This window comes from Egretta garzetta, unplaced genomic scaffold (genome assembly GCF_000687185.1).
Source record: "Egretta garzetta isolate BGI_Z169 unplaced genomic scaffold, ASM68718v1 scaffold575, whole genome shotgun sequence".
Classification (NCBI taxonomy): Eukaryota; Metazoa; Chordata; class Aves; order Pelecaniformes; family Ardeidae; genus Egretta; species Egretta garzetta.
The window spans coordinates 989,770-1,013,498 of NW_009259790.1; the positions used below are offsets into that span (position 1 = coordinate 989,770).

Consider the following 23,729-nt stretch of genomic DNA (forward strand, 5'->3'; position numbering starts at 1 on the left):
GGTGAAAAAAAGGGTTTTGTTGTACTCGCCTTCATCGGTTGATGGTGCTGCACTGGTCAGCCGGGGCTGCTGGTGGCCGCCGTTGCCCCCAGGGGGCATGTTCGGGTGGCTGGTGTTTAGCTCGCTGTCCCCCGGGTCCTTTCCCGCACAGCTGTTCGCAGATTTGCATTTGCCTTTAGAACCGTAGGATCGTTCAGGTTGGAAAAGACCTTTAAGATCATCAAGTCCAACCACTAACCTGGCACTGCTAAGTCCACCAATAAACCATATCCCTAAGCACCACATCTACACATCTTCCGAATACCTCCAGGGATGCGTTTGTTGAATATCAAAAGGTTTGTGTTGCCTAATCCCTCCAGCCTGTCTAGGTCCCCCTGTACGTGAGCCCTGCCCTCAAAGGTATTTATTGGTCCCCAAGTCTGATGTCATCTGCAAACTTGATATGGCCATGCTTCAGGTCACCGATAAAGGTATTAAACAGAACATGTCCCTGGATAAATCCCAGCAGTACTGCATTTGTTGTTGGCCTCCAAGTAGAGTACAAGCTATTACCTCTGTCCTCAGAGCCCCATAGTTAGCCATCTAGTTGGCCACCCACCCAGACCACAATGTTTAGGATACAAGATGATTGTGGGAGACTGTTGAAAGCTGTGCTGAAGTTGTGGTGAATGTCATCCACTCCTTTTGCCTCATTTGGAAATCTAGTCATTTTGTCATAGAAAGTAATTGGGTTGGTCAGGAAGATTTTGCAGTTGGGCAATCCATGCTGATTGTTCCAAGAACCTCCTTCATGTGCCCAAAAATGAGAACTTGTCCAATCACTTGTTCTGTGATTTCCCCAGGGACCAAGTGAGCATGACTGGTCTGTAGCTCCCAGATGCTCCTCTTGGGTGTTTTCTGAAGGTGGGAAGACATTTGCTTTTCTCCAGTCATTGGAACCCTCCCTCAATTTCCTTTCAAAGATGACAGAGTCTTGCTCTGACTTTGGCCAGCTCTCAGAATGCAGCCCAGCTGGACCCAAAATCACTTGTTCCACTCAGCAACCACCCCACATGTCCTTCTTCAGCCTTTTGCTACCCCTGTAGCAGTAGAAGCATTTCTTGTTGCCTTTGACGTCCTGGCCTATTTCAGCCTTAGGTGAACTTTCATTCTCCTGAGACAATCCCTACATGCCTGAGCAATGTTTCTAGATTCCTTCTTTGCAGCCTGTCCATGATTGTATCTCCTGTGTTACTGTCTTTTTGCACTGGAGTGCTGTCATAAGTTTGCTGTTTAGCCAAGCCAGTCTCCCAATAGATCTACTTGTTTTCCTGAGTGTGAGGAGGCACTGTTTTTATGATTGGAGGAGGTTGTCCTTAAAGACCTGCTGCCAGCTTTCCTGAGCTCCTTTGCCCTTCAGAGCTGCCTCCCAGGGCATCCTGCCTACCAGTTCTTTGAATAAACTCAAGTCTTTCTCCTGAAGTCCAGGGGCTCTGGTACTCATCTTCCTCACACACCTCTCAGCAACTTGAACTCCACGACTTCTGGGTCGCTGCAGTTGAGGCTACCACTGATTATCACATGCCAAGCCATTTCTTCAATACTTGTGAATAGTAAAGGCAGAACTGCTACATCTCCATTTGTTTAGAAATGCATTGACTGACTATGTGGAAGTAAGCTTAACTGTTGGATGCTTATTCCATCCAGCTCCACACTGGTAAGTGCGTTGTTTTGAGAACAAATCTGGCCTGAACTATTTTGCCCTCATTCTCACAGTGCTGTGTGCGCCCTGGCAGCCTTGGACTGTCTGCATTCATCACACAGGTAAGCTGCTACCTGGATAATGCAGCTATGCATAACCAGGGGTTAAACACATATGGAACTAGGAGTCTTAGTCATTCACTCTTCTCCTCTAGATTTTTTCCTCCTCTTTGCCGTTCTAGTTATGGCTTTATTCCTTCTCATCAGATGTCTTCCAACAAAATTTGTTGCTCTGTCAGTGTGCCAGTAGAAAGGAATTAAAATATTCTAGTCTCTTGATGAGCTGCTTTATGTAATGATTTATGCTTTCATTCTTCTGGTAGTGTTCATGGAGCAACAGAGGAATAGTTGATGGCTTCAAGACTTCCACAGACATAGAGTGAAAAAAAAAAAAGTACTGGAAAATGGAAGTTTTAATTTTTTGTTATGTAATTTGTACAAATTAACAAAATAAATGCAACTGGCTAAGAAAAGCTAGCCTTTGTTGCCATGGAGTTGTACGAAGTATTGATTAAAGAAATTACTGAAAGGCTAAGAACATGCAGAGTGGGCATCTATATGGGCAATATAGGGCAGCCTCATTAACATTTTTTCAGCACTGGTAGAACTTATGCATATGATACCAGCTGTGGTGTTTTATAATCTGATAATTGTATTAGCCTTGCTCCTATCTCTGCGTAGGCTTTGCATATTTTAGAGCAGCCATGTTTTAATAAAACATTGACATATTATTGTGACATGTTGAAACAAAACAGAAGTCAGATGACTGGGACATCTCTCTGCAAATAAGCCAGGCTAGTCCTGGAAGATATGATTGAACAGTATGTTTGAAGCCTGACTGTACTGGGTCAGCATAGCATTAATAGGATAAAACTAAAGGGACTACTATTAGTGACTCAAATCCAAATTTTTCACCTATCAGTCTCATCCAAGTACATTTTTCTGCAACATTTTAAGGCTGACATGACTACATTTTCCTAGATGTGGTTTTACTGACTTACCATGATCATTTTCTCTTGAAAGGTGACATAGCTGATAGAACTGTCTTGGAAAATAAGTTAATCTCTGGATAAGAAGTATTTCTGCTTAATACAGCGTGCAATGAATATAAACTATAAAGAGAGTGCTTTTAATTAGCAAGTTCACAAATTAATAGTTACTCTTACAATCAGGTTTGTTACTTTAATCAGTGTTGCTGCCATACACTATTCTGCTGTAGCCCTCAATTTAACTTTCATTACGAAGTATGTATTTTTCCTTAAGCAATTTGTCATGCTTACTTAAATGCTAAGATTTAAAACAACATAATTGCAAGCCATTCTACCTCATTACTTATTTAAGAGGATGTTTGTGTATATCATGTATTTTATACTTTCTCCTAGCTAAAGGGATGTAGAAGTAGCAATTGTTTCTGCTGTAAACAGGTCTTTGAGGTCTGAGATTATTCCCTTAGTGTGCATCCCCAAAGTTCCAGTACCAGGCCTGTGTTCCCCAGATTATTTGATGGCAGATATCAAAATCCCAGGTGTCTGTAAGCATACTTCTTGCAACAACACTAGCACAAAGAATATGCAGAAATTAAACCAGGAGTAAGAACTCCCCTACAAAAGAGATCTCGGAAGAGAATCTCCCCACTAGATCTGGAGTTCAAGTGCTAGTTGCCTTTAGATTATGTTCCTTTGCAGTCCTAGTGTAAGCCTCTAGCTATAATCTAATTAACTGTCAGATAGATGGATGCTTACAGTGCAAGTTACTCACTTATTCAGACTACTTTCTCAGAAGAACAGAGGCACCTGTCTCTGACACAAGCTGAAAAGTTTTCTTGTTATAATCCTTTGCCTATCATCAGTTCTACAGGCTTAACAGCTGACAGGAACACAGCCTCGAGTACCTTTTTTCATCCAAGAGTTAGTCTGTCATAGCTTATATTCAGAAATATGTGGACTTTTTTAGGTGTATGTAACTGAGGAGAGATGTAGAAAAATCCAATTTACTTTGGAAGTTGAGAATTTTGGGGAAGGAAAGCCAATTAAAAGATGTGTATTATTAAAAGTTATATATATGCACCACAAATTTTGAGTTTGCTAACATGAATTTCCATTTTGTATTAAGACTAGACTCCTTTCTAGCATTTCTTCAGAGGAAAATATTTTGTCAGGCTTATAGTGCATCAAAATAAACACAAGGAAAGAAACAGGTTCACAGTATAAAATCTTCAGTAGTAACTCCAGTTTTGTTGGTATATTTTTCTTTACCAAATCCTCTATAGCATATACAAAAACAGCAGAATAAGAGCGAGCCTTTAAGTATCAGTTCAGGAAGAAAACAGTCTTGTCTGGAGTACATTTCATCTGCTTTAACATAATCATTTAAACAGTCTGCATTAAGAACCAAAAAGCCAGAGTAATACAGAATCAAATACTTGGGACATTGAAACAATCTTTTTTTCTTAGGTAATATTCAGTAATAAACACTTATAAAAACACATTTCTCATAATTAACATAGTTTTTAATATATGGACTGGTGCCATAAGTAGTCTAAACCAGAGGTTCTTCATTGAGCAATTTTTGCTGGGCTTTTTATGCCACTGCAAAAAATCCGTAGAGGGGCATAAAATTCACGACCAGCAAATATCCCCGTGGATAAACCTCCTTAAAGCAGCCATTTTTCTTACAACACTATTACACCATCATCAATAGCTTGTTGTTCAAGAACACAATTCACTACCAGAATAAGTGCCTCAGGAAACCAGTGCCATCCTGTTTGCAGATTGTCTGCAAAGATGCCCAAGGTAGCTGGAATGGTTTCAAGTAGGTAGTTGATGGCAATGTTAGTCAACTGATTGGTGTACCCATTCCTCCACTTAGTATGCTCTTGTAACTTGCAGAAATAAGTAATTTTCCTGTTGCAAAATAATTAGTACTGCTGCACATTCAGGTTTGTTTTTTTTTTTTTACATTTAATTATTGTTACATATACCAAGGCTTTTAATTCAAGGACATAAAAGGTCTTAATTTATAGATTTATAACTTATGTTTTCATAAGTTACATCATGGCTATACACTTAAGCCATATCTACACTACCAACTTTGGCCAACAATCAGGGACAATAGGTGTGATCCTCATCAGTACCACACTGCTCATACAGACTGCTGTAAATGCCATTATACTGGGGGGGAAAAAAACCCCAAATTCCTTCTTTCTGCAGAAACCTGCTCACAGTATTGCTGGTGTGAGTTACATCCACACCAGGACCCAGGAATTCTCTGCCAGTATCACATGCTAGCAGAGGTACACTGGCAGTGCTCCGGGGGTTCCTGTAGCTTCAATCCAGGGTCTAGTTCCTTTTTTTTTTTTTTCCTCCTTCCTTTCTACTGATGTGGTTGCACAGCTCCTTTTTTTTTTTTTCCCATCTTCAACGCAGCATACCACATGTTTTCACAAAAGGAAGTAATCAAAATGGTAATTTAAAAAGTTTATTAAATCAGTGAATCAGCAAGTATTATTTATTTCAAAAAAGCCACATTATCTTTTTTCTTCTTTCATCTAGATTTAGCTGTACTCAATAGTAGTAAAAATGGGACTATAAAATGTAGAATGAGATGAAATGAAAAAGTTGAGATGTAATCTGAGGACTATTCAAATATACTTTCAGCTCTTCTACCCAAAATGCAGCCAATGTGTGTAGATTTATGCCTTACACATTTTCATATCAGTATGTTTGTTATAGAACACAAATATTTTATACCCAAATAAAAGCCTCGTTACAGGTTAGCAGTACTGTTAACTGTATAGTGTAGATTCTGTTAATTAACTTGAAATAATTTAGCCTCCCCTTTACAGACAAAGTGACGTTAACTGGATTTATGGAAGTGTTAACCAAATGGGACAAGCAACGGAAATGCTCAGACTTTCTCTCCCCTGTTATTTCAACACACCAGATGATTCTTCAGTTTAACAGTAAACACTCAGTCCAGCCTCAAAATAATGAAGTTTTAGACTCCCTCGTTAAGTTTTCCTAAAAGTAGAAAAATTCTACTGAAGCATCATGCAGTCTTGAGATGTATTTCAATGCTTAAAAAAAAGTTTTAAAAGTTCTAACAATTTAGGAATCTAAGTATTCTCCAATAATGGTCTCTGCAAATTTCAAATACATGAGCTTATTTCAAGAAAGCAGTCAGTTATGTGGATATCTTAAGTCAATCCAGAACATGAACAAGACAGTAAGTTTCCTTGGCTTTTAATTTCTTCATTAGTTTAAGCTCCAAGGAACTGTGGGTTTTGTTCCCTTGGTAGGAAAAAAAAAAAGTTACTTTTAAACTCTAATTTACCAAAAAAATAAAAGCCCAGAGATTTGCAGACATAATAAAATTTATTTAAATTCCATGCATTACGGTAGCTACAAGTGTAGTCATATGAAACTGAAGGACAATAACTTCTTCTGTCCATACAATGTAGCTGTAAAATGAAATGAATGGGAGTTCCACAGTTACAAAGAAACAAACAAAACCAAAAAAAAAAACCCCAAAAAAGGTAAATCTGTTTCAGTTTCGACTTATCTGTGAATTCAGATACAGTCACCAGACTGTAAACTTTTGGGGGAGGAGATGGGCTCGCCACAATTGTACAACTGAAAATGTTTAGTTCAAGACATTTTGAAGAAGCTCTGAAGATACCTTTTAATACTTACTACTAATACTCTGGGAAATGAAAAAAATCTGTTAGCCTTCATCCTAATTGTTAGAATCAGGATGGCAATTGTAGACAGTCCACTTTCAAAGTGCAGCTAAATAGGGTTTCATTATGCAGCTCCTTCAAGTTGTACTGAGTAAGCTTTATTTTGAACCAGTTTTGCTTTAATTTCCCAAGAAAAACTTAACTGGTCCTCATAAGCTTACACTGATTTTTTTTTTGATATGCAAAAATTTACAGACTGTGCTTGATTCTGACCCTCCCATATTTCAGTATGTGCAAACTCTTAGGGATTTAAATAGTCTTTCTCCCTCTCAGTTCAGACTGATCTTTAAAACAGCAAGGATTATCCAGCCCTCTAAATTAAAGACAGGGTGAACTGAGTAACTTATATAACCGGCACTTTTTAATTGGCCCAGTTCTCCCACAAAATGCAGCTCTTATAAATACTAATAGGCACTATTGCCACAAATTCTTATTTTTGCAAGTTTCACTGATTTACTGGTTGTTAGCATTTTCTGCAGTTAGGAATTTAATAATGCTGAATTTTTATAATGACACAATATGTAGTTCTAGCCTTCAAAATTGACTTACTGTGTCTAGTAACAATGTTAAGTCAACCTAAATTTGCTGAAGATATTAACAAATGTAAAGCTAATGAAGGTGCCACATTTGCATGAATGTTTTTTCATTTTAAGAATGCATTGAACAAAGGAAGGGGCAAACCTAATTCTTTTAATACAAACTTGGTTGAGTGCCCAATTGCCTCATTTAAAACAGTGTGTGTGGGGAGGCTGAGGAGTTTAGAAAAGTCCAAGTAACCAAATATCTAGGTTACTGGAAAGTTAAAAAGCTAATGCAACTGCGTTACATCCGGATAAAAAACATTATTCAAAAGCAATTCAAATACCGAAAAAGATTTCAAATTGAATAGTTTATTAACATGGTAGTCATCTTTGTAACATGTGCACACACACTCGCACACTCTGAATGTTCTGCCTGGAAAAAAGAGGTCTTAATATATATGCTGGGGGAAATTAAACATTAAAAATCCTTTAGATTTTCATAATTATAGGCAATTATGTCCACATCACTTACAAAGCTATTGCCGAATCTTTCCGAGGAAGCAGAATTTGGGAGAAAAAAAAATTCTTTTTGGGGAAATTCAACAGTGGCATAGCAGAGCTCTCAATATGAGAAAGCTGACATAATGTGGACCTTTGCTGTGAAATTTGTCTTTGCAAAATATGGGGAGAAGTTTATCAATGGGCAGAAAATAAGAAGGCGGTGTGAAGTAGGCTTTTGCAGAGTCGATTTTCCTCACAGTATTGTGCGGGGGTCATTGAGAAAAATGCTTAGTCCTTCTCTGGAACCAGCTTCAGAACTTTTCCAATTGCAATGGTCTTACCTAAACCAAGGAGACAAACAGTAGAGTTACATATATTGTGAAAAGAATGCGTAAGTCTCTAATAACATGAAAACCTTCCCCAAAAATACAGGCTCTCCAGAGTATTAGAAATAATACAGAGAATAAGTTAGTGTATTGTAGAATGCAAGCACCGGTGTATTTTAAAACCACCATAAAAAGCTTAAAAATAGTAAAACTGCTGTTCTCACAGTAAAGAATACAATGTGGATGGCAGAAAGCCTGCTCTATATTCATCTAAGGAGAAGGCAAGGCAGAATCATTCTACCAGATGCATTTACTGCTTTTAGAAATAATTTATTTTAAATACATCCCACAAATATACGAGTTTTACCAGGGTGAGCGTGAGTTAAAGCCCAACATACAACCCCCTTATGTTTTCTAACTTTAAATAGAGAGGCTATGGTATTCCTGTGGTAGGTGGGCATTCCAGGATACAATAAGAAAACAGTGCTGTTAATTTTTCAAAGTCAACCTTTTGTTTCACAGTGCACACTTCTGTACATTATTCCTCTAAAATAAAACATACTTTTTGTTACTAGCAAGAACTCTACACAATGACAATTTGCTTAGACTTACTTTTCCACTGTTACCCAGATGCCGATTTCCACTAGATACCAGCATTTTAATACCTCACCGTCATGCATGATCTCCTATTTCAAGTAACTGTATTTTTGCAGCAGTTAATGACTGTTGATCAAGCAGTCTTACCCTCGTCTCTTAAGGTAAAGCGACCCATCTGAGGGAAATCTTTGAATGTCTCAAGGCAGATAGTTCCTGCTGTCCTTAAACGGGCAATGCATACTTGATCTTGTTTCACAAAACGGGGCCGTGTCTTACTTTTCTCTCCTGTTTTTTTGTCTACCAAGCAGATTAAGGCCTGTATGAGGTAAAAATATAATAGCTGTGAGTACTAAAATAAGGGTTATTTTTTCTTTACGAACAAAACTGAAGTTGTCTAAGAAAGAAAATACTTAGAAATAAATACAAAAAAACCCTTCTAAGACCTTCTCTTCATAAGACATCATGACTTACGACATTTTTCAGAAGGCTTATGCTAACAGTTACAGCCATTTTTGGCTGGGGCTTTGTTACATTAGTTGCTCTACAGATGTACGTCATGCCAGAACTCTGCACTCCAACAAGGGGATTGTCTATATTCACATCACAACTTAAAAGGACACTTACTGTTATCTCAACTTCTTCAATACAGGTGTGGATGTGCAGCACAGCATTATAACCCGGGCAGATAATGGATTTGTGCTCAATTATCACTATCTGTAAAACAATTGAAAACAAATGCATTTTTCCTTATTTCAATTATAAAAGAGCAGACAATAACCAAGTACAGCACTATATTAAAATGTATAGTTGTTTAGATTTGGTGAAACAACCAAAATATTTTAATACTTTTTACCCATCTATACAGCAATTAAATGCTAGTTATTCTACCTGGGCATCAAACGTGCGTCCAGAATGACACAGGTTGTTGGGATCACAGAGAATAAATCCCGGAAGGATCTCTTCCTCTTCAATTCCCTTCAGTCTGATCTTTAGATTTTCACCTGGGGCTACTGAATCGGTTTCTACATCATCAGAAAGGATTCCAAGAACTTCCACATTGTGCTTAAAGAAAGCAAAAATGCAGTTTTCTATTGTGAATATTTTAGTCTGGTACCAAATCATTTTAATACAACAGGATTTCAATAAATAATTCTATTACAGTTTAAATTAATTATACTATGTTCTGAAGCTTGCAGAACCGATAAAATATTTGGATGAGTTACTAATACCTAAAATAGCATATTTAATCAAATATATTTTAATATAATTCTATAGTACATATTCAGTGTAAAGCAAATTTCAAGAATATCCAGTATTTCTCAAAGTGAAGTGAGTTTAAAACTTAGAAAGATATGAGAGATACAATGGATGCACATTATCTTAAGAAGAATGCAAAAGCCACATGTTGTATAGACTCATTACATTCAAAATGTCACAGTCTGAATATTAACGCAATCCAGGAAATCCTAGAATCCCAAAATTCTACAAGGTTTATCTGGAGAAGATGATAAAAATATCAAGCGTGTATTAATGAACACTCTCCAAGCAAACACCAGAATGTATTTCCTAACGTTCCTATATGTTGTAACCTCTCTTCTCATTTTATATCTTTACACAGTACTAGATACAAACAGAAGATAAATATTGGAAAGGCAGAGAAGTTAAAGGAGTAGTTTCAGAAAGAGGCTATTGTTCCGACTTCTCAAGTTTTAGTTCAATCCTCATTAGCTGCCAAAGTAATAAAAAAAAGAATGTCATCAAAAGCACTGGCTATTTACCGAATACAAATTCTACATTGGTTTTTAATTAAAGCTATTTACAGTTTATTAATTTTTCCTAATCAACCTCAAAATAACATGGGTGTCAGATGCATGTCAAACAGTTTTATAAAAAGCCACTGTCTGTTAAGTTACCTTAAAAACTGAAAAGCATAATCTCAAACTGTCTGAAGTTTAGTTTCAACTTTCAGCAGCTCATGAGAAAGGTGACATGGAAGTCATTCTAACCAACATATTTTGATTAGGAAATACTACCTTTCTGTAGCTGTAGAGTATACTGTAGCTGTAGAGCTACTGTATATTTGAGTATTGAGACATTTTCTAGGAAACTACCTAAGCCTACATACAGAATTGGAAAAAGTGTGTCAGCTGAAAGAAAGAACATTATTTCCAAACCCTTTTTGTAAGAAACCAATGGAAACAAACACCACCATTAGTTGAGTACACTATTCCCATTCACTGCCTCTCCCCAACTATGTTTTCACATCCTTTGTTTTTATATTTTCAAATTCTTCAGGGCAGCGCAATGATTCCAAATGTGACCTTACATAATGGAACAGCTACCTATCTGCATAAACAACCTATTCTTAACTAAAGCGAAATTTAGGTGTTTCATTGGAACATACTGGGTACTGTTTGCATCCTTAAAATGTTTCCCTGTTTCCCTTTGGGGAGGGGAAAAGAAAAAAAAGGGAAGAAGAGAAATTTTGAGCAATATTAATCCACAGCAGGAAAAAGATTTTGTGGGCCAACTGTACAAATGCAAAGAAAATACACACTTCAAATAACCTATGATGATTTGTAGCCCAGCATTTGAGTTTACTAAGGAGACACAACCTGAGTTCTGAATGCTAAGTAAACTATACGCTCCACCCCCACCCTCCTTGCAAACATCACCCATGTAAAACATCAAGCAATAGAAAATTTTCTTATTTACAGTAACAAGTACCTTTAAGAATCAAGCTTCTTTTTAGGGTAACATTTTTTAGTATCTAAGCCTTACCATACCTTGTTTGGCATCATCACAAGCTGTTGTCCTTTGCAAATAGAGCCTGACTCCAGCTTCCCAAGGACCACAGTGCCCATATCCTTCACAAAAAGAAATTATTACATAAAAATTCAAAACATTTTTCTAAAATGTCTGCTCTATTTATGATTTAACTCTGAAGTATGATTACTTAACCCTGTGAAGTCATTTAGCACTGCTATACTTAATGTTTCGGAAAGTGTTCTCATGAAAGATTACAGATTTTAAGTCTCTCATAATGCCAAAATCATTTACTTCCCCTCCCTGCCTCTTTTCTACAGTTGGAAAGGTAGACATATAAAAGAAAAAAAAGATACCCTCTAAAATTACAGTAAATAATCCATTTACTACTTTCTGAGAACAGTCCATTTATACTTTCAATCCTATTATTTTAATTTGTACCTTATATTTATCCACAATTGGCAGCCTGATTGGTCCATCAACTGAACGGTTGAAGTTTGGCAAATTATCCAGGTATGGAATAAATGGTAATCCACTAAAAGAGCAGAAGGCATTTATTTCAATTTCATGAGCACCCTTCTATTTAAAAGTTATTCTGAATGGATAAATGCAGTCCAAAAGGAATCATTTTCATTCTATCATCATTAAGAACAGTGACCTTAAACAGTTAAATCTATCGTAACATCCCATCATTAGCGTCCACTTTACCCTAGCTAACTTGTTAATACCCAGGAAGCGCATGTAGTTTTTGAGTTACATTATAGGCATATTTTTACACAAATTACTTTGAGAATTTTGCTAGATATGGAATAAGTTTGGGAAATACAAAACCATAAGCTAGGTCCAAATGCTATTTTCGTTAATACGTTTTAACTGCCATGAACAATACTGGAAAACATGATGTCCAGTGAGAGACATGGCTTGTCACCAACTATAATACAGCTTCAAGCAAACTGTTCACATCAAACAATTACTCATTCTAGCAACATGTCAACTGCAGCATCGCTGGAAAATTCAAGGGCTATATGGCACTCAAATTCACAGAGTCAAAGAATACTGCTAATCCTGTTAGAGAGTCTGCTAACTTCAATCTTCTGCAGTTAGCAAATGCTTTTATTTGGCTTATTGCATGGCTGCATTCTTGGTGCCCTGACTGTATCTCCTCAAGCACTCCAGAACACAGCTACAATATACCATGCTATACTTCTTCCTAGCTTCACTGTAGTGTTTACTTTTATTGAAATATAGCAAATAGCCAAGTTGTTAAATCTAAGATACGTACATATACCAAGGACAGAATTCTGACTGTTCTTTAAGGTTTGCTCCAGTCAGTCCTGAGCAGGGCATGAAATGAATATCCTTTTTGGGATTGAAGCCAACTTTCTTCAAAAATGGCACCAGTTTCTCTTTACATTCCTCATATCTATTAAAATGACAAGAAGACCAAAGTAAGTTTCAGTTGTTCCAGCATGACATTATACTGTGCTTTAAAAAAACCCAAACCAACAACACGCAGACATTTAATTTTCATCAGTTAAGTTATTCTGTGAGCAGTAAGCAAACCTAAGAAAGCTTACTGGCCTATTTGCATCTTCTCCCCAATCTTCCAGCACAACTTGGTATTGTCTATTCCCCCTCATTCCTCTGCTCCATAAAGCATCATCAGTTTTCTCCATATACCTCAATTACTGGGCTGGGTAAGCAGCAGCATATGCTACATCTGTTTTTAATCAAAAGATCCAGGCCAAGATAGCAGGATAGACCAAGCAGAGAGCTACTGAGGTCATGCTGCAGGCTTTCACTTTAGTGGTGGCTTGGTCTCCTCCGATCTCCTACATAATTTCCTAAAGACTTAAATGCTATTTATTTCTATTACACTTCTTCCCCTCAGTCAGTTTCAGCTGAATTCAATAATGTCAGAAGGTTGGGGCAGGACCAAGACAGCACAATTGGACATCCCTTATTCATTTAGTAAAGTAGGCTGATGTTGTAAGGTTACATAGTCCCTCAGTTTTCCAAAAAAACTTTCATGGTTCTTGACAGCACAGCAAGTTTTCTGACGACTTATCTTATTACACTGTAGAAGAAAACTGTATCCCTTCATTACACAAGTATCTCTAGGGAAGGACTAAGTTATGCTTTTTAGCATCCAGCTTAAAGGGGCAAGAAGAAAGATGTGACGGAAGCCATAAAAAGACGTAAGTTTTTAGACCTAGAAAAATTAAAACCCTTTAGTAACATTTGAGTGTTAAGGCAGAAAAGAATAACTTAATCCTTTTTATTACTTGTTTAAATATTACATATTGACTTTCTAGTTATTTTTACCCAGCCTGTATCATTGCAAGACTCCCTCCCTCTTTCTCAGGACTGTAATCACGAACCACTTAATATATTATTTGCTTAATCAATTCAGCTTATCATAAAAGAACAACTCCAAATAATACGGGGTGGACACATAAGGTGAACAGGATAAAGCTGTTTTCACAAAATCTAAGCTAGGAGTTTAGCAGAAACGTGGCCAAGCAATCAAGAATCTGGCAAACTAAACTACTGAAAGCAGAGTTACTTCCTTTTAGATTCAGTATAAAGTTTCCAAGTCAACAATTAAACTATGTTAGAATACATGGATTTGTTAGATATGGCTGCACGGATCCAAACAGTTCAAAACAAATGTTTTAAAGTAGTGTAGAACTTCAAGCTTAATTGAGAGGCACTGTCTTAGGCACTATGCTTCTGTTTTTCTTGCAATTTTGATAACCTCTGTCTTTAGTCCATCAGCCTACCATTCTTTCAGCAAAAAAGGGATGCAAAAAATTACTTTACTTAGGAATTATTTTATTTCAGTATTTTTTAATGAAGATTTTTTTTAATATTTAACTCACCTTTCATTACTCCAGTTTACAGTTGGATCATCCATTTTATTAATAAGAACTATTAAATGTTTTACACCTGCCGTTTTTGCTAACATGGCGTGTTCTCTTGTTTGTCCACCTTTCTCAAATCCAGTTTCAAACTCTCCTTTTCTTGCAGAAATAACCTAATTAAAAATACACATTTTTAATAAAAGTTCTACAATTCTCTCAACATAACAATTGACAATGAGTAACACCATCTCATTCAAAAATAACTTTGGGTAGTCAAAACTGGTAAAAGCTTTGAAAATGCACTGGTATAGCCTCAATATTATCCATTAGTTTCTGCACCGACATATATAAAAATCACAGGACACCTGTGGACAATCTTATGAAGCTGTTAATTTACTCCAAACCCCACAACTTGGTAGACTTAAGATTTAAAAATTTTGCCCACTGTAACTAACCAAAAGAGTAAACAAGCAAACAAAAACAAAAATCCAAAGCTTAATTCCACAGTATATCCAATATAAAAGAACCTGATTTGTCCTTACCAGTACAGCAAGATCAGCTTGAGAAGCCCCACCAATCATATTTGGAACAAAGCTCTTATGTCCAGGAGCATCTAGAATAGTGAAGTGTTTCTTCTCAGTTTCAAAATAGGCACGACCCACTTCTACTGTTTTACCTTTGTCTCGTTCTTCTTGGTTTGTGTCTAAGGCCCATGAAAGGTACCTAAAAAAAGAAAACCACCAACGCAAATATTCTATTTTTGTATTTTTTACTAAATTTATGTACAATTTGTTCATCATAAAACGCCCCTTTTTTTTCTGCTCAACTCTTCTAACCACCTGAGCATTACAGAACTTAAGCGTTTCCAAGACCAATAATGACTTTTTACTGAATGTTTTCCGTACATATAGTGAGCTGTAGAGTCCTGTGCTAGCTGTCCCTCACATACCTAGAATGATGCAGTTCTAAAAAATGATTTTTCATTACTAAATTCTCCAGGTATGATCTAACCTCAAATACTTTAAGCTTTGCTTCAGTGTGAAAAACACCGCTGCATCAGATACAAAACAATTCCTCTTTCTCAGCATAATTAACTAAAAATTAGTTCTGATTTGCACACATTCATATTATGAGAACAATTATTATTAGTTCTCATTTATTTGCACATATTAAGCAGAAGTTGGCTATGAAATAGACACCACCATTATTCACCCTATCTTTGATACTTTGATCATATCAACTGTTGTCCCCTCTTAATTAACTTTTATCCCACTGGTCATTGACAAACAAGTTAGACTTGGGTCAGATGAACTGAATTTTCAGAAAAAATATTATTTAGCTCCTTCAGGTTTTGTGAGAAATTGGTGAATTGAAAGAAGAGGAAAAAAATTAATACTCTCACTAAGGAGAATAAAACTAGTAATAACTGGATTGCACTGGCTTAACATACCAGTATTTTTCACCTTTAACAGCAGCTTATAAAGATCTTAAGCTTGTCTTTTGTATTGACTGGATAATGTCTGAAGAGACACTGCTAACTCAGCTGACCAGTGATCAGGGAGGCAGCATCAGGGACTATTAAACACAAATATGTCCTTTCCAGCTCAAGAGGTTCCTGGGTCAGCAAAAGCACTAAACACTGGGAATTATGGATATATGATCAGTCTTCCCAAGGCAGTAGCTATTTGTCACTGGTCGAGGTCTAGATAGCGTGCTAGATGGCTTGTGGTTTGTACCAGTACATGTGCTCCTATGTGTCTTCACTATGGCCTGTGTTTCTAGAAGATTTCAGCCAAGCCAAAGGTCAGGTTTTACTCAGCTAACAAGAGTCAAGCAGGAATTCATCTGTGGTAGCTGGATGGGAAATCCTTTTTGCACATAGGGTTTTTTAGGCAAAGAGGCATTTCTGACTGAAATATCAACTCTGTCCTACATTATAGAATTTTCTGAATCACAAAGTAAAACTGCTCAAATGTCAAGACTCTTAACATACGAAGCGAGCCAACAAGATCTCTGATAATGACACAGAGGTACATCTTACTTTCTGTTGTATATCATGACATATTTTAAAGAATAAAAATAGCATTCAGAGAGGCACTTCCTGCAACTCACTCTCTAAAAGAGGAGGGGGAAGAGGAAATCTGTTTTTCAAGTTGTCCAGGGCTTTTGAGGAAAGCCCTGAAATATTTATTACTATGGTCAACTCCCAACAGGGGGATGATGCTTACTTGATAAAAAGAATTTATGTCACCCTTTCTATCCCCCCTTCTCACACATACTACAATTGGTTCAGGTCAATGCCCATCCCTTGAGTGCTCCATTGCTGCTCTGCCCCTAAGGAAGCCTTCAGCTACTTCTTTTCCAGAGCAGTTTGAATCCCTATTTTCCTTTACCACAGCCAAAAATGGAAAGCTTCCAAAAGGAAAATAAATTTTCCAGGAGTTGTTTGAAGGAGAAAGCAGGCTGCTACATGTGCTGTATATACACACACACATATACACAAACCCAAAAACCAACCAAAAGACAAACCCCTAAACAAACAAGAGGCCCGCAAAAAATCCATATGACAGCAGCATAGTCTTGCCTCAAGGAAATCTAAGAACTGCGGACCCTATCTTTATTCATGTAAAAATGAGATACAAGGTGATAGCAAAAACTATTTGTTTGCTCTCTCCTCATCTCTGCCAAAATGACAGCTTTAATCTCTGTTGCTTAGGTATCTCTCTGCTGTTTACAGGTGAAAGACATACAGACAGAATGACCCCAAGAGCTGCCTGATAAAAGCATCTACCTTGTATTCCTGTTTACCAAAGCATTGGAGCAGTAAAACCTGTTCCAATGTGAACTGCACTGTTTTGTATAGTTTTAGTTAAAGTAGTACTGGAGGAAAACAAGAGATTCCTCCCCCCACACTTGAAACCCATTCCAGCAGGAAGCCAGTGCTACAGGGACAGAGACTGAAAAACAGTTTCCCATTTCTATCACAGTGCAAGTAGAAAAGCATGCTATTATCTTCAGTAAGTTCATACCATGTTTCTCTGTTTTTTTCTTTAGCTTCTCTTTCATATTTTTCAAGTGTTCTTTTGTCAACCATTCCTGTCAAATACCTATGAATGGGGGGGGGAAAAGAGCAATTTTACATAAGCAGAAACATAGTTCCAAACAGTTAAATACTTATACAATCCCTACAGATTATTTTGAAAAACTGGAACAGTCTGACGTGAGCAGCAGTGGAATTTTTTCTTCACAAAAAGCCACACCATTATCTGAGATGTAAAAGTACACCAGTACCACCTTAGCAGAAGTATGAAGAATGTCTTTTTTTAAGCCTAATTGTAAAATGTTTTGCAGAGGCAAGTTTTAAAAAGGAACAACATTTGTTAAGTCCATTTCTGAGACTAATCCAGTATTACAAAATTAAGTAAATATTGTGATAAGAGAATTTTTCACCACCACCACCTCCCCCCATTTCTAAAGTATAAAGGCAGCTTTTTGTTTCATTCTTTTTAGATAGAACAAGGAAACTGATATTTTAAGAGATCTTTCAGATATTAAAAGAAGCCAGTAGTATACAGTTTTATTATATTAAAACTTGCATATTTTTCCCTCAGATATTTCTACTTGATCTTCTAATAACAGTATCTACTTTGTTTATAATGAAAATTAATTATAACAGTAAATAAATAAAGGGTTAATGAAAAATTTGGTACAACCAACCCCCCCTCCCCTTACAATAAAGGGATATTCTGCAAAAACGAAAGACCACAAAAAGCTTTAGGAACATAACACATCCGTAGGAGTGTTAAGAATAGACATCTCCTTGTACAAGGAGAATACTCAGACGCATCAGATAATAAAATGCTAATTTGCTCTAATATGAACCACAAGGTTAAATGTAGCATGACAATTCCAACATTCCAGTTTGGTCAAAGCAAAACAAGATGAAAATGCCAATACAAAGACCTCCCACTTTTGCTGAGAGTATTATTTTAAAATCATAGAAATACTTTGCGTCAGCAGGATAGCATGTACTTTTTCATGTACTATTTTTTTTATGCACTTTTTTTTTTTTTACAAACTATAAGATCTAGCTACGTTTATTTACTTTTGTCTCAAAAATATTGCAGCATCTAGATACTATTTCTAAAATAGACTTAAAATATTAACTATTATAATTTCACGTTTTGAAATCAAATTATGCCTGACAATGTTAGCACCAGGGAATAAGGATATTCAATTTTTGTTTTTAATCTTCACAAAAAGGACAAAGTTTAACAAAGGGTATAAAGGAGTTTCAAATAGCTTTTTAAAATGAAGGAAAGAGAGTCATGTTCTAAGAAAGGGATTCAGTTTTTTTAATTTAATAATGTATGCTTTTGCATAGTTGTTTCCATTAAGTGAAACTCCTATAGCAGTAAAATTAGATCTGCCGAGATTAAGAAATTCCAAAGACAATAAGTAACTAAAATGATTGGGAGAGTCACATTTTTATAGAAATATCTATCTATGCTGATTAAAGCCATAAAGAAAGTATTATTCATTTTACTTAATGCATTTTTAATTCACAAGAACAGGAAATCTAAAAATTTTAATTAATATTTTCCTTACATTATCTGTCCTCCAATAGTTGACTTGCCAGCATCTAAAAAGAAAAAAAAAGAAAATTGTCATTCAAATGTAAAAGAAAATCCTAGCAAAAGAAAAAAACAATTATGAACAAGGTCATCTAATTTATTTCTAAAGATATATTTTTTAATTGTAATCTAAATTTTTTGAAGCATCTCTCAGCTTCCCTTGTTTCCATAACAACTCACTGCCAATTCAGTTACACTGAATTTTGAAAATGCTGGTTTCATACGTATAAACTTGGCATTATCCATAACAAAAAAAAAAAAACCCTCAACAAGCAGTGATCCATCAAAAGCATGGGTTTAGAGTGTGGGAAGCTCTTGCAAAAGCCATTTCCCTGTTTCCTTTTTCCCTTGTCCCTAACTTCTGCAGGCTGCTCTTCGATATTGGGATGTACCTCTGCCCACTGCCTCTTTACTTTGTGTGACTCCATTCTGAATTTACCAGAGGACTAAGTTACAGTACTTTTAAGGTGATAAGAGACTATACAAACAAAAATACAGAATTTACTGTAAACCTCACAATTCAATAATTCTTCTGTACTTTTGACACCACTCTTCTCTGAAGCTTGTTGAAACTATTGAATCAGGACATGTTGTTATAAAAGCTTCTTTTAAGCCTGAATTATATTAATCTATTGTTTATAGCTCTACAATTTTTAATATTTTGAATAATAATTTTTGAATTTATTAACAATTAATAAGACCCCTCAAAAATACTTAAAAGGAAAAAGCAAAGGAGCACTGCTCTCCAATTTTGTTCTTTGGATCATAAACACAGATACATCTGGAGCACAAGTCTTATGAGGAGCAGCTGAGGGAACTGGGGTTATTTAGTCTGGAGAAGAGGAGGCTGAGGGGAGACCTTATCGCCCTCTACAACTACCTGAAAGGAGGCTGTAGCGAGGTGGGGGTCGGTCTCTTCTCCCTGGTAATGGGCGATAGGACGAGGGGAGATGGTCTGAAGTTGCACCAGGGCAGGTTTAAGTTAGGAAAAATTTTTTTCAATGAAAGGGTTGTCAAGCATTGGAACGGGCTGCCCAGGGAAGTGGTCGAGTCCCCATCCCTGGAGGTATTTAAAAGACATGTAGACGAGGTGCTTAGGGACATGGTTTCGTGGTGGGATGGCAGGGTTAGGGTAACAGTTGGACTTGATCTTAAAGGTCTTTTCCAACCTAAACAATTCTATGATTCTATGATCACTTAAGCATTCAATAGAGAAGGTACTTGAGAAATCATGAACACAGACACTGTTGTGTCCAAGAGAACACAGGCTCTCTATGCTTGGCACTCTACCCCTGAAACATCTTCAAGATTTTTTTAATTTTTCCAGAGCAGTGTCATTAAAATCAATGCTCCTATTAATCTCAAGACATGGTGAATACATACATCCCTACAAAGAGAACAGGATTAATTTATAATCTGCTGAGTTCTAGATAATACGCAACACAAAGATCCAATTACTTCACATTCACTTACAACTTACCTACATGCCCAATGAATACTACATTTACATGCTCTTTTTTAGGAGCACCTGGTGGTGCTACAACAGATTTCGGTTTTGGTATTTCCTCCTCCTCTTCCATCATTTCCTGAGCGCTTTCTTCAGAAGGCCCTGCATCCCCTGCAGGGCCACTTCCTAGCTCTGCTTCACTTGTTTCTTCTTTGTGGTCCCACGACTCTTCCGGGGACATTTCCGTCTCTCCATTTTCCACTAAAAATTAACCAGTTAGATATATTCAAGTAGATAATGAAATTAAAACCAATTACTATGGAGAAAAGCCCCTGCCTCAAAGATATAATCAAAATACTTCCAACTATCCAGTCTGTTAGTGTCTTCCTACATAAAAAAGGGCAACTGCTTCTTGTTTCTGAAATGATTATTACTGGGAGCTTTCAAACTAGTTTGTGGGCTGACCAGAAAGCTATGATTTGCAGGGATTAACAGACTTCTGTTTTAACAAGGCAACAATTTTACAAGGGAAAAACAAATCTTAAGATCCACTCTGACCATCATGCTGGTCTGAATCCACAGACACACACTACCATACATTTAGAAAGAAAAGGAGAGGGATAATGGTTTAAGTTCTGTCAAAAGCCATACAAATACAAGGAGAAAGAGACTATTCCCATGTTCTGATGGCTCGTATTACTGATCACTTTAACATTTTTTGTTAGTCACCATTTCACACATATTAATGGGACTATTTTGTAATATGAAATTATTTTTTAATAAAGCACTGATGCTTTTTCAGTGCCCAAGTAATCCGATTACATCTGTCAATGCATACTAGCATTCGATCACCTCTTTCCTAATCTAAGTATAAAGACACAATAAAAATTAGTAAGGACCAAAAATGCAAAGGGTCAATAAGGTATTATTCAATTTTGTTTGCAGCGATTCAGCAAAAGCACTACAGTAATATTTTATAGTACTATCATAGTGAAATGGAACAATTCTCATCTTACCAACAGATTCTGAAATTTCCATGTTAACAGCAGCATTTGAACCTAGGGAAAAAAAGAAAGAAAAAGTGAATCACTGAGGACACATATTTACCATGACAGTATCAAGAACAAAGGAAAATGGAGTGACTAAATTAATAAAAGGATAGTTCAGATGTTTGGGCACTTGCCAACGCTATTTAATATACAGATTTAATTTTTAAAATTCTGCTTCACGCAAGCTTTTATGACCTTCAATAAACCACTTGGTCTTTATGTGCCTTGCTTGATTGGCTATAAAATTGTAAATAACAACAGATAACCACACTGCCTTAAAATAGCAGTATGAGGATAAAGAGAATGAAGATTGGAAGAGGGTCATAGAGGTTTTTAAAAAGGAGTTTCTTTGCAATAATTTTTTAAAAATCATGTTTAATGGAGCTGCACTGCATACCATCATAACACAAAAACAATTACCTTCACAAGAGTCTGTCTGCTCCTCTGGAGAAGACTCTACAGGTGCTCCTGCAGAGAAAAAAGTTTAACTTTTAAAATAAGCTGATGTAACCAATGTCCATACTTAGGCATAAAAGACCATCTCCCAACTTTATTGCAAGAAGTGTATTTAAGAAAAAACACTTCCCCCCCAAGAGTACTAAACATAGCTTCCAAGCACAAATACTTCTAAAGAACACTGACCAAAAGTTGTGAAAACAGTACACCAGTTCTAAAACCAGTTCAATTATTTTCCCCACATGGAAAGGTACACTTAAAGCAAGTTTTAAAGGAAGCAATTTTTCTATACATAGTATTTTACCTGCCCATCCTTTTGGGGGATGCTGGCTATTTTAAGTGTTAGTATCTAACTGGCATTCAAAAATGGCAAACCAGTTTCATTGTATCCAAAGAAGTAATGCATGTGTGGTGTCACACCTGTACGGAAAGGTTCTACCAGCTTCAGCTTACAGGCATACCTACAGTGCTATTTGGCCTCAATTTCATGTAAGTAGAAAGTCGAAACAAGCTATTAAGAATAAATTCTGAAGATTTTCTGTAGTTATTAGGGTAAAGAGATGATAAACTCATTCATATGCCTGGTAAGTTTGCCAGTCGCCCTTAATATAGTCACATTAGTCGGAGGGCAATCTCACCAGTCATGTGCATATGAAAGCCATAGGTATGATTTTTGGATTGATCACTCAACCTTCTCATGCACTAAACCATGCCACTGAACTATATGACAGGGTATAACTAATTATTAAACCTACTAAGAGTGACATGTTCCAATTAGCAATTACACCACTTGACGTTTTGGGACATTATTTCACATGATGAAGAGGCCTTCTATAATTATCCCTAAAACCTTAACCTATTTATTTTTCTCTTGGTATAAATTCAACTTCATAATTCTTTGAAGCACGGTAGTTATCTTTTTTTTTTTTCAGCCACATAACAAATTCATACCCTCCATTTCGCTGTACTCCAGCTCTCCTTCAATCCCATTATAAAAACACAGATCTCGCAGCATAACTTGCTCTATATGCATGATGGGACCTAAAGATGAAACAAATCCTCTCAAAAGAACAAAAACATACAGAGAAGGACCTGATTCTAAGCCTCTTTGCTTTCATGCTGTTTGCGTATTTGCTGCAGACTTCTATAAACTGGAGCAGTGCTGCAAAAGCTGGAATAGGGCCAGAGGACAAAGCTTGCAGGCAGGGTGAATGTGGGTCACAGCACAACACCCAGTGACCAGCAGCAGTGGAGGGGGCACAGCCACACAGAAGAGGAAGCTGTTCCGAACAAAACTTGGAAGAGAATAATTCAATATAGTAAGTAAAAGCATAAGAATAGAATGTGTCCTTGTAAGTGTCCTTGTAAGAAATGATGTATTACTCCCATTTGAGAGCTGGAAAAGAGTCAAATCAGCCCATTTTTGAGTGCGGTGAGCAGGTTGCACAGAATCTAGGTACAAACCTAAAGCCTCCGTTTTGTAAGGCATCAGAAGATTTTTGGCCGTTTCACACATACTATGGTTGAGATGCATAAATATTTTCATTACAAGATCATTTCAACAAGCTTTTGATTTCACTCCTGAAGTTTGTCCATAATGAAAAATGTATTAAATGACAGTATTTATGCACTTGCCTTGAAACAGAAGCTCTACAAGTGGTTGAAGAGCTATTTAATTCCTTAGAAATACATTGTCAATCAACAGCATTCACAATAAACTCAGTTTTTACTTTCTGGTCTATAATACAGCTGGCATAAAGACAGGAAAAAAGTTTCTTCACAAATAACAGAGAGGAGGTAGAAAATTGTTAACCTAAAAAGTCCATCTGTTAAATTTTGTACGAGTCTAGCACACAAGAGAATCAGTAAGACACTTTGTGTATGGATCCTAAACAATACTAATGCCACACAATCAAGGGGCAACAGAAAGGAAGTTATGACCACAGCCACTTACTGGTACTTTGGTACACAAGTGGCAGACATGCTTTGAAAGTGGACACCGAATTACATGAAACTTACACTGCTCCTTCAGGAATACAAACCACTCTCTAAAAAAGTTCATTGCAAAGAAACCAAGTAAAAACAGAAGT

The 23,729-nt window shown here is 36.6% G+C and overlaps 2 protein-coding genes across 2 annotated transcripts in view; both read right to left on the bottom strand.

The window, feature by feature from the left end:
- The window catches only part of RSL1D1 (ribosomal L1 domain containing 1), a 7,365-nt gene extending 6,783 nt beyond the window's left edge, over positions 1 to 582 (bottom strand). Inside the window, exon 1 of the mRNA XM_009639591.2 lies at positions 553 to 582. Coding sequence (XP_009637886.1) covers positions 553 to 582 — 30 coding nt within the window. The remainder of the gene's footprint in view (positions 1 to 552) is intronic.
- A 4,568-nt stretch (positions 583 to 5,150) lies between these two features.
- On the bottom strand, positions 5,151 to 22,609 carry GSPT1 (G1 to S phase transition 1). The gene is made up of 15 exons (XM_009639572.2): positions 22,591 to 22,609; positions 21,604 to 21,651; positions 21,151 to 21,192; positions 20,168 to 20,395; positions 18,662 to 18,695; positions 17,083 to 17,160; positions 14,596 to 14,776; positions 14,072 to 14,226; positions 12,472 to 12,612; positions 11,631 to 11,724; positions 11,210 to 11,290; positions 9,312 to 9,485; positions 9,048 to 9,137; positions 8,571 to 8,739; positions 5,151 to 7,841 (listed from the first exon to the last, which is right to left on the bottom strand). Exons 1-15 carry the CDS (start codon positions 22,595 to 22,597, stop codon positions 7,789 to 7,791), a joined length of 1,575 nt encoding a protein of 524 aa, XP_009637867.2. The 5' UTR covers positions 22,598 to 22,609; the 3' UTR covers positions 5,151 to 7,788.
- Between the last annotated feature and the right edge of the window lie 1,120 nt (positions 22,610 to 23,729).